Below are 12,008 nucleotides of genomic sequence, written 5' to 3'. Positions count from 1 at the left end.
TGATAAATTCTTTCCCCATTTCTCTACATTCTCCCAACATGTGAAGACTTTTTCTTTTTATACTGATAAACACTAACATTATACATAAATCCTTTGTAAAAAAGGCTATAATTTGCATCTAACTACATGACAAATATAATATGTCTCTTTGTAATCTCCTACTTAACCCACCAGGAACATAAAACAAATCATATCAAGCTTCAACACGAACAATTACAATAATACTAACAAAACATAGTTTAAGAAGAAGAACCAAACATGCAACAAAGCCAGTGATATAATTATATACCATGAACTTGGTTTCTGTGCTCGCTAAAAAACACTGCAATGACAGTTTTAATGAAGTAAAATTATTTATAATTGGCCAACAAAGTTGAATAATAATGCAGTGACTAAACCTTAGATTAAGAAGTTCTTTTATCTATGTCGACATCTATGTTAAGACAACAAATTTGTATCTTTAATGTGCAACAAATAATTATATATTTGCTAATCTCATAGTCATTTCCATACTCTGTCGATTATAATAATTAAAATTTCAATTATTAGTAGCACAATAACTACATCACCTCTAAAGATCAATGGGACAAATTGAACGGTGAACAACTCAAGCAATATCATCTAAGCTGATAATAAAATCTTTAAAATTGAAAACACAGTTGTTCAAATCAGAGGGGGAGGGAAGAACAACACAAAAGGCAAGAGAGAGCAATTGAAAACTTTCAGCAATAATACAAAATTAGGATGAATACATCTCCTATTATCTCTGCCTTCTTCTATTAAACCGCAATCGAGGATCTACATCCAATTTCATAACATTAAGGGCACATAAAAAAGATACGATTAAACTCTTTAGTACACAGGCTAATGGAATCACTGTAGAATTCAAGTTCATGATCTCTTCTCTAATAAAATGCTAACAATCAATTAGTTAACTAAAAAAGTAAAAAAATGTTTGTTTTACATGTAGTGGCCTATTTTTAAATTAGTTAACTATAAAATTTTTTATTTTACAAAATAGGGGAAAGAAAATCTATATAATTTTCAAGTTGTTATAGTTACAGACTTATAGAAAATAGTCAAGAGCATGGTTCAATGATTAAAAAACTGCCAACAAACCATAACATAAAACTGCAACAGTGGTGTATACTGAGTTAATAGAAATCACAGTACAAAATAAAAAATGGAAAACTACATTCATCATGCATGTATAGCAGAAGAAAAAGAAAATTAAAGCAGATAATTTACCAACTATTATTAGTATTATTGCTGCATATTCACAAAATACTGCATGTAATACATGACTTTAACCGTTTGCATTATCTATGTGCCCTTGAGTTTTCAATATTTATATATGGTATGAAACTCATTTTTAAAGAAAACTCAGAAAAAAATATACAGAAGTTAGTTATGGAAGGAAAAGGAAGATCAAAATTATTTAAATACATATAAACTTAGTTAAATTTTAAAGAGTGCCATCCAAGAATTAAACTGAACAAATTAAAGAAGAGAAAAAAAATCCAATTTAAACAAAAAAAGGGTAAAAAAATAGCGATTAAGGCAGATGAATCATTCATACCGCTTTGGCAGGTGCAACTTCAGCCGGAGCACGTTGCAGCAGATTTCACACCTTGAGCTTTGTCGGAGAAGTTGTTCCTTAAAAAAAGAAATCAAGTTTTCAAATTACTTAGCAAAACCAAAAGCAAATCAAAATTTGTAGTAACAAAAAAATCTATAAAAGTCAAAGCTACTAAATTACATAAGATGTCAACAGACAACAATGACTGCTTATTTTAAGTGTGATGCTGTTTTACTCCAGCATTTTATGAAACAACTCCTGAACTTAAGATATGCATACACCTTTGAACAACATTTTATGTTTAGGAAAGAAAAAAACTATAGCCTCTAAGAAAAACCATTGTTGTTATAAATAGCTTTTACTAAATTTCTTTAAATTATAGAAAAAACACCCAACTTCAAGAGGGGTAGCATTTTCAAGAGAAGCAACTCTAACTTCAAGAGCAGTAGCATCTCCAACTTTCTGCTATTGCTGTTGGACTCCTAACAGTCCAAGAAACTGCTCCATGGTTTGGTTTGTTTTAAACCATCTCATCAAAGTATCACATGATTAAGTTTCAGATAAAAAACAAAATGCTCCATATTCATTAAAATTTTTACAAAAATCCCATAAACCTTCAAGATATGATAATCAAATACTTTAACATTGTAATTTGCATTAGTATATACCCAAACAAAAAGAACAAAGAATTTATTTTGCATTACTTGATGATCTTCATTGCTTCAAAATTATCTCTTGTAGAATTTCCAAAAGCAGATCTTTTTTACTGAAATCAATTCTAGCTGATAAACTAAGAACTCGAAACATCTTTCGAGAAAATTTATATTGGCATATGTGAAGTGTTAGTATGAGAGGATTGACAAACCAAATCTAATTATTTTTTGAAATTTTCATCAACTAAAATACTGAATTTATGCTAAAAATGGTGATATTACATTTCTCACAAGCTCAAGCAAGTACTATAAAAAAAGAAACATATAGTAAAAGCAAAATATTTTTAAATGTTAAAATATTTTGTGTAATACTAACTTGACCACGTTTAGATTTTTACATAATCCCCAATTTATCACTTAAGTTCTCTTGTTTCCAACAATAACATTCATGTTTGCATAATCCATCTCCTAGAACGAATAATTTGCTTGAAAAACATCATTTTCTATTATTTTATACTGCGCTTTACTTTCAACTTCAAATCTTCTTGTTTAATTCCTAGATTAGTTATCTTGTTCGTGAGTTCCTGTAGTGCCTCCTCAGTAAGAGAAGGATTTACTTCTGATATTCACATTGTAAATCGTACAGCTTGAAAGTGAACATAAATGCATAATAACTTGAGTTAAAAACTATCCAATATCACTTTTTGAAATTCAAACAAATATGTTCTAAATCTTGTCCCTATATAAAATGAGTCATGAATCAATCAGCCATATTATCAAATTCCAAGGTCATTGTCACATCATTTTCACTTACCTTCAGAGCATTGGTTGATAATCTCATAAAAAACAGTAAGATTTAAAAGAAAACTTTTCAAACTACTAAAGCAAAGATAGAACGAAAAGATATATGGTATAGTTAAAGGACAGTGTTGAATTTAACTATTATATTTGATGGACTTCAAGTATCATTTCTAAGTCAACAGGGTCAAGCAAAAGCAATCAGAACCTAAAGGCGGCATCATATATAAGCCTCTAAACATGGCACTTCGTATCTAAAAAATCAAAATTCAATAGTCACACTAAAATTAAAGTTTAGCAGCCATTTCTTTAATTTCTTTCATCACCATTTTTAGCGAATCCCAATATAAGTATTTAAGAAAAGACAATTACATCACATCACAAAAAAAAGGTAAATAGTTAGATCATGGACTAATTCAAATCATTATAAACTATATATAATAAGGAATGTTAAGTTGGCATGAGGACATTTAAATAGTGAAATTCGAAATGAAGCACATTTCAATCAAATATCCTTTATTTTTCTTGATATTTAAGGATAGTAGTTGATAATAAAAAGAAAAAAAATACATATAGATAGATGATCATACTTTATCTTCAGTCATCACATGTAAATTAATAATACTCATTTCTCTCATGCTTTTGGTTCCCTCATATTGTAATTCCTTGAAATATCTTAATTTCAAATTTAGTTCAAAGATTTAAGAATACTAAAAATTAGAATCTATGAACAAAATTGGTGAAACTATGGTTGTTGGTGATAGATAATTTATATTGGACTAAGAACACACCCAATCATTTCAATTAAAAAAAAAATTGCTTTATTTGCAACATGAGTAATTAAACTGATAAATTCTTTCCCCATTTCTCTACATTCTCCCAACATGTGAAGACTTTTTCTTTTTATACTGATAAACACTAACATTATACATAAATCCTTTGTAAAAAAGGCTATAATTTGCATCTAACTACATGACAAATATAATATGTCTCTTTGTAATCTCCTACTTAACCCACCAGGAACATAAAACAAATCATATCAAGCTTCAACACAAACAATAACAATAATACTAACAAAACATAGTTTAACCAAACATACCAAACATGCAACAAAGCCAGTGATATAATTATATACCATGAACTTGGTTTCTGTGCTCGCTAAAAAACACTGCAATGACAGTTTTAATGAAGTAAAATTATTTATAATTGGCCAACAAAGTTGAATAATAATGCAGTGACTAAACCTTAGATTAAGAAGTTCTTTTATCTATGTCGACATCTATGTTAAGACAACAAATTTGTATCTTTAATGTGCAACAAATAATTATATATTTGCTAATCTCATAGTCATTTCCATACTCTGTCGATTATAATAATTAAAATTTCAATTATTAGTAGCACAATAACTACATCACCTCTAAAGATCAATGGGACAAATTGAACGGTGAACAACTCAAGCAATATCATCTAAGCTGATAATAAAATCTTTAAAATTGAAAACACAGTTGTTCAAATCAGAGGGGGAGGGAAGAACAACACAAAAGGCAAGAGAGAGCAATTGAAAACTTTCAGCAATAATACAAAATTAGGATGAATACATCTCCTATTATCTCTGCCTTCTTCTATTAAACCGCAATCGAGGATCTACATCCAATTTCATAACATTAAGGGCACATAAAAAAGATACGATTAAACTTCCTCAGTAAGAGAAGGATTTACTTCTGATATTCACATTGTAAATCGTACAGCTTGAAAGTGAACATAAATGCATAATAACTTGAGTTAAAAACTATCCAATATCACTTTTTGAAATTCAAACAAATATGTTCTAAATCTTGTCCCTATATAAAATGAGTCATGAATCAATCAGCCATATTATCAAATTCCAAGGTCATTGTCACATCATTTTCACTTACCTTCAGAGCATTGGTTGATAATCTCATAAAAAACAGTAAGATTTAAAAGAAAACTTTTCAAACTACTAAAGCAAAGATAGAACGAAAAGATATATGGTATAGTTAAAGGACAGTGTTGAATTTAACTATTATATTTGATGGACTTCAAGTATCATTTCTAAGTCAACAGGGTCAAGCAAAAGCAATCAGAACCTAAAGGCGGCATCATATATAAGCCTCTAAACATGGCACTTCGTATCTAAAAAATCAAAATTCAATAGTCACACTAAAATTAAAGTTTAGCAGCCATTTCTTTAATTTCTTTCATCACCATTTTTAGCGAATCCCAATATAAGTATTTAAGAAAAGACAATTACATCACATCACAAAAAAAAGGTAAATAGTTAGATCATGGACTAATTCAAATCATTATAAACTATATATAATAAGGAATGTTAAGTTGGCATGAGGACATTTAAATAGTGAAATTCGAAATGAAGCACATTTCAATCAAATATCCTTTATTTTTCTTGATATTTAAGGATAGTAGTTGATAATAAAAAGAAAAAAAATACATATAGATAGATGATCATACTTTATCTTCAGTCATCACATGTAAATTAATAATACTCATTTCTCTCATGCTTTTGGTTCCCTCATATTTTAATTCCTTGAAATATCTTAATTTCAAATTTAGTTCAAAGATTTAAGAATACTAAAAATTAGAATCTATGAACGAAATTGGTGAAACTATGGTTGTTGGTGATAGATAATTTATATTGGACTAAGAACACACCCAATCATTTCAATTAAAAAAAAAATTTGCTTTATTTGCAACATGAGTAATTAAACTGATAAATTCTTTCCCCATTTCTCTACATTCTCCCAACATGTGAAGACTTTTTCTTTTTATACTGATAAACACTAACATTATACATAAATCCTTTGTAAAAAAGGCTATAATTTGCATCTAACTACATGACAAATATAATATGTCTCTTTGTAATCTCCTACTTAACCCACCAGGAACATAAAACAAATCATATCAAGCTTCAACACAAACAATAACAATAATACTAACAAAACATAGTTTAAGAAGAACCAAATATGCAACAAAGCCAGTGATATAATTATATACCATGAACTTGGTTTCTGTGCTCGCTAAAAAACACTGCAATGACAGTTTTAATGAAGTAAAATTATTTATAATTGGCCAACAAAGTTGAATAATAATGCAGTGAGTAAACCTTAGATTAAGAAGTTCTTTTATCTATGTCGACATCTATGTTAAGACAACAAATTTGTATCTTTAATGTGCAACAAATAATTATATATTTGCTAATCTCATAGTCATTTCCATACTCTGTCGATTATAATAATTAAAATTTCAATTATTAGTAGCACAATAACTACATCACCTCTAAAGATCAATGGGACAAATTGAACGGTGAACAACTCAAGCAATATCATCTAAGCTGATAATAAAATCTTTAAAATTGAAAACACAGTTGTTCAAATCAGAGGGGGAGGGAAGAACAACACAAAAGGCAAGAGAGAGCAATTGAAAACTTTCAGCAATAATACAAAATTAGGATGAATACATCTCCTATTATCTCTGCCTTCTTCTATTAAACCGCAATCGAGGATCTACATCCAATTTCATAACATTAAGGGCACATAAAAAAGATACGATTAAACTCTTTAGTACACAGGCTAATGGAATCACTGTAGAATTCAAGTTCATGATCTCTTCTCTAATAAAATGCTAACAATCAATTAGTAAAAGTAAAAAGTAAAAAAATGTTTGTTTTACATGTAGTGGCCTATTTTTAAATTAGTTAACTATAAAATTTTTTATTTTACAAAATAGAAAATCTATAATCTATATAATTTTCAAGTTGTTATAGTTACAGACTTATAGAAAATAGTCAAGAGCATGGTTCAATGATTAAAAAACTGCCAACAAACCATAACATAAAACTGCAACAGTGGTGTATACTGAGTTAATAGAAATCACAGTACAAAATAAAAAATGGAAAACTACATTCATCATGCATGTATAGCAGAAGAAAAAGAAAATTAAAGCAGATAATTTACCAACTATTATTAGTATTATTGCTGCATATTCACAAAATACTGCATGTAATACATGACTTTAACCGTTTGCATTATCTATGTGCCCTTGAGTTTTCAATATTCATATATGGTATGAAACTCATTTTTAAAGAAAACTCAGAAACAAATATACAGAAGTTAGTTATGGAAGGAAAAGGAAGATCAAAATTATTTAAATACATATAAACTTAGTTAAATTTTAAAGAGTGCCATCCAAGAATTAAACTGAACAAATTAAAGAAGAGAAAAAATATCCAATTTAAACAAAAAAAGGGTAAAAAAATAGCGATTAAGGCAGATGAATCATTCATACCGCTTTGGCAGGTGCAACTTCAGCCGGAGCACGTTGCAGCAGATTTCACATCTTGAGCTTTGTCGGAGAAGTTGTTCCTTAAAAAAAGAAATCAAGTTTTCAAATTACTTAGCAAAACCAAAAGCAAATTAAAATTTGTAGTAACAAAAAAATCTATAAAAGTCAAAGCTACTAAATTACATAAGATGTCAACAGACAACAATGACTGCTTATTTTAAGTGTGATGCTGTTTTACTCCAGCATTTTATGAAACAACTCCTGAACTTAAGATATGCATACACCTTTGAACAACATTTTATGTTTAGGAAAGAAAAAAACTATAGCCTCTAAGAAAAACCATTGTTGTTATAAATAGCTTTTACTAAATTTCTTTAAATTATAGAAAAAACACCCAACTTCAAGAGGGGTAGCATTTTCAAGAGAAGCAACTCTAACTTCAAGAGCAGTAGCATCTCCAACTTTCTACTATTGCTGTTGGACTCCTAATAGTCCAAGAAACTGCTCCATGGTTTGGCTTGTTTTAAACCATCTCATCAAAGTATCACATGATTAAGTTTCAGATAAAAAACAAAATGCTCCATATTCATTAAAATTTTTACAAAAATCCCATAAACCTTCAAGATATGATAATCAAATACTTTAACATTGTAATTTGCATTAGTATATACCCAAACAAAAAGAACAAAGAAGTTATTTTGCATTACTTGATGATCTTCATTGCTTCAAAATTATCTCTTGTAGAATTTCCAAAAGCAGATTTTTTTACTGAAATCAATTCTAGCTGATAAACTAAGAACTCGAAACATCTTTCGAGAAAATTTATATTGGCATATGTGAAGTGTTAGTATGAGAGGATTGACAAACCAAATGAAAGAATCCCTAACAATGAGATGGTGGGTGCAAATTCAGAACACATAAATATATTTTAGTGTTGGATCCAATTAATTAAAATGAAATGGATATAACACACAAATGTTTATTCTTTTTTCTCTATGTGTTATAGATTAAGGGTTGCTGATTACAGGCATCAAATCCAAATAAATATTATTGAACTTCCTCATGAACTCTATGATGATGAGGATGGAAGTACCGGTAAAATTGAAAAGGTCTATATAACATTAAATATATTATTGAACCGGATAAAAATGTTATCAATCATGTCAAATGAGGCATAAAATGTAGAAATTTAATGTCAATTTCATTATATAGAATCAATATCCACCATCCTAGGCAGCAATCTTTTCATTCCTCTAATATCAACATAAATGCAAATGGCAACAAAAGGAAATTTTAAAGGATAGTATTACCTGGAGGACATTGTTGGCATAATCAAAGACTCCATCAGAGACCACAACAAAGAATTATAGAGACTAAAAATTTTACTTGCAATTGCAGGTCAATCACCACCTCAGATGTTCTTTAAGAAATGACATAAGATACGAAAACAGAAAAAAAAAATCAGCAATATGGTTAATAGAAGACAAACACGGTTAGCTATCCAACAACAAAAAGGAAACGGATTATTATAGATTAACCAAAATGTACATGCAATCATTTGAAAGCAAAAAAAAAAAAATATTTTATTGCTGATTAACCAAAATTTTAGAACTTGAAGCTGTCGTTCACCGAAGAATGGATTATAAAGGATTCTTCTCTGGTTATAACGAAATCAAACAACAAAATAAAGAGAGAACTAACCATCCTTCATTCGCAGCATCCCCTGGCGAAGGAACGGCTGCGACGGCGTTCTGCGGTAGATGCAGTTCTAGGGATCCAACAGCGTCAGTAACCTCCATCACCGCCGTCGCCGCCTCATTCCTCTTCTTTTCTCTGTCGATCTAGCATCCTTCTCTGTGACCGTCGTTGTCATCGCCACCCACTTCTCCTTCTTCCGTCGTGCTTTATTTCTTCACCGACCTTTTCTTCTTCTCTTCTCTGCCGACATCAAAAGAGGAAGTCTGGTGCCAACTACTCCCCCTATCAGAACTGGCAACTCTCTCTCTCATATTCTCTTCTTGAAAGTCCTGAAACAAAATCATTTTCAATTTGAATTTGAATCAAATCCCGCCCAGTTACTTCTTTGGATTGAGAACGGCAAAGTGCCCACATTAAAAACATAGTAACATACACTTGTCAATCATACACAGCTCCACGTGTCAAACACAGAACACTCCACTTGTCGAGCAAATATCACAACTATATTCTTATTATATATTAATAGATAGATATTTGGCCTATGTTTTGCCAATTTTTTCAGTCTTTTGTTATTAATTCATTAAATTACATAGAATGGAGGGGGAATCACGACGGATCTAAATGCTAGTTAATCTCCAAGTGAGCCTTTCACGCTATTCAAAGCTGCTTGCCTGTGTTGCAGCAATGGACGTGAGCAAGCAAATAAATTTCAACCTGAAAAATGTAAAGGAAGCAATAAATTATATGTAGCCAAGCTCTTTATATAAGTATTGACAATATTATGCAAAAATGGTTCGAATTTAGAAACTATCAAATGTTCAAATGTGATGGATTAGATGAATATGCCATATTGCCATGCACTATATTTTTAATTGATTGATTATCATAACACTTTTCACTTTCTTATTTTATCACAAATGTGACTAGTGAACTTGCAAAGTCTAACCGGAATGTTAGTAGACTTCAACTTTCTCCAGTGTTCCTCCTCAAAGAAACAAGCATGTCCGATTATGGGGAACAAAATCGAGCATATCTTGTATCTCCTTTGAATTAGGAACCTAAAAGCACGAAACAAGCAAAACAGACCAGTCAGGTAATCACCACAGGTAACAGGTACAATAAAAGATTGGCGCACCTCTCCACAATGAAGGGTTACAAAAAGACCTTGTTCTCTGGCGAATTTCAATGCTGGCAAGTATCTTTTCCAAAAAAAGATAACGGGAGACTTTGATCTAAAGCATCATTACGAATTACTATGCTAGAGTCCTTGATAGATTGACATACCATTCGCCAACCTTTGGATTCCCAGATAGGTCAATTCCAACCACCCCCAAATGCCTCATTTCCAGTGCCAGTTTGACCTGCAACACAGAAATGGAGTGTTGAAGGTATTAAGTAGCAAGCATCAAACTTAAGGATGCTGAAATTACTAATCTTACAGTTTCCATAGTTGCTTCTGTTGTCTCCCTACGATCAACACTCAAGAGAAGCCTAACAAAGATTTTCTTCCTACTATTTCCATTACATTTATCATTTGTCGCTGCGTGCAGAGGATCTAAAAGATTTCTAGGATCCTCAATATAAGGAATTAAAGCCACATCAACTGAGCTGACAGATCCAAAAAAAAAAAAAAAAAAAACAGCACTCAAACATGTGGAGGATTTAGGGTTCATGCCACGATCATTGTGATAAGATCCCAATCAATGTTATACTTGTTGTTAATTTTGAATATTCAACTATTATTTCCTATCTTTGAAATACTTAGTGTTGGTATTTGTATTTGTATGTTCAAAAAATTAAAAAAAAAGGTAAAAAATAAGTTTTAATCAATTTTAAATTTATAATTCTTTTAAGAATAAACTATCATTTTTATCTACAAAAGTTGAAAATACCGTCGTATCTATTTATAGAAAACAGAAATTATCATTTGTATTCATACAAAATAAATTTTTGTAGACAAAATTATTTAAACCCTCGAAAATTAAATAAAATTCCTGATACCATTCTCTCCACCACTATAACCATCATCTCCCCCTTCTTTATCTCAACGTTCTTAGCGACTCCAATCCTAACATTGATCACATCGCGGCTCAGTATCACCGCCTTACCCTCCTCCTCAACCGCCACCTTAACCTCTTCGCCACACACTCTCTCATCGGTGTCGGTAGCAACTCAACAACACCAGCACCACCATCACCAGCATAATCATCTAACCCAAAGAAATCCTAGATCTAAAGATGCCGCAGAGCGTCATGACGGTAGATACCAGTAGATTGCTCGTCAGGACCTCGAAAACAATGGCGAGGACGACTCCCCCGCCGCCAAAAAGTCCAAATCGGAGAAGTTCCCTCTCAACAGCTGCGAATTCGCCATGGTCCTCGCCGTATTCTTCTTCTTAACCACTGGCCTTTTCTGCATCTACCTCACCGCCTCCGAATTTGGCCGCATCAAGCTCCCACGCACTCTCTCCGATCTTCTCCTCCTCAAGTAAATAAAGATCCCTCTTTTCATTATTGTGTTATCATCTTCATAGATTTATCTAAATCAAATTAGTATTAGATGAACGTAACATTAGTGATTTAGACAGGTGGGAGAAAGCATCTTTTTTTTGTGGGAAAAAAAAAGAAAATTTTCGAATTTGTTGTATTGTTTTCAGAGTAAGGGTGTGTTTGAATTTTTTTATGTAGTTTATTGTGCTTTTTTTTTTGTATACAAAGAGAATCTTTCAGCATATGGCGAAGAAGTGAAAGAAGAAGAAGAAGGAGGAAGGAAGGGTAGGGATGGCGATGGCAGTGATGGTGATAGTTGGAGAAGAGAGTGATGGTAGAGTTTGGAATTTGAGTAACCAAGAATATTGAGAGAGAGAGAGAGAAAAGGGAGAAATGATGGTAATAGTGGTGAAAAGAAGGATAGTTTAAAAATTTTATTTAATTTTTTAAGGTTTGAATAATTTTGTCTGT

The 12,008-nt window shown here is 31.1% G+C and overlaps 1 protein-coding gene across 5 annotated transcripts in view; it reads right to left on the bottom strand.

Moving 5' to 3' along the window:
- Positions 260–12,008, bottom strand: part of LOC107639948 — an 81,141-nt gene continuing 69,392 nt past the window's right edge. The window contains exons 6-11 of one of the 5 annotated variants that reach the window (XM_021105616.1): positions 10,184–10,409; positions 9,995–10,106; positions 9,482–9,762; positions 9,052–9,377; positions 8,661–8,770; positions 260–1,656 (exon numbers count right to left, since the gene is read on the bottom strand). In XM_021105616.1, the coding sequence (XP_020961275.1) occupies positions 10,302–10,409 (108 nt within the window). In that variant the 3' untranslated portion in view covers positions 260–1,656; positions 8,661–8,770; positions 9,052–9,377; ... (1 more) ...; positions 9,995–10,106; positions 10,184–10,301. Of the gene's footprint in view, positions 1,657–6,243; positions 6,573–6,997; positions 7,431–8,660; positions 8,771–9,051; positions 9,378–9,481; positions 9,763–9,994; positions 10,107–10,183; positions 10,410–12,008 lie in introns of those variants that run through there. The other 4 variants (XM_021105620.1, XM_021105624.1, XM_021105622.1 and 1 more) reach the window with 4 other exon arrangements.

The sequence above is a fragment of the Arachis ipaensis genome, chromosome B01 (genome assembly GCF_000816755.2).
Source record: "Arachis ipaensis cultivar K30076 chromosome B01, Araip1.1, whole genome shotgun sequence".
Lineage (NCBI taxonomy): Eukaryota > Viridiplantae > Streptophyta > Magnoliopsida > Fabales > Fabaceae > Arachis > Arachis ipaensis.
This window is presented reverse-complemented; position numbering and strand designations above follow the sequence as displayed.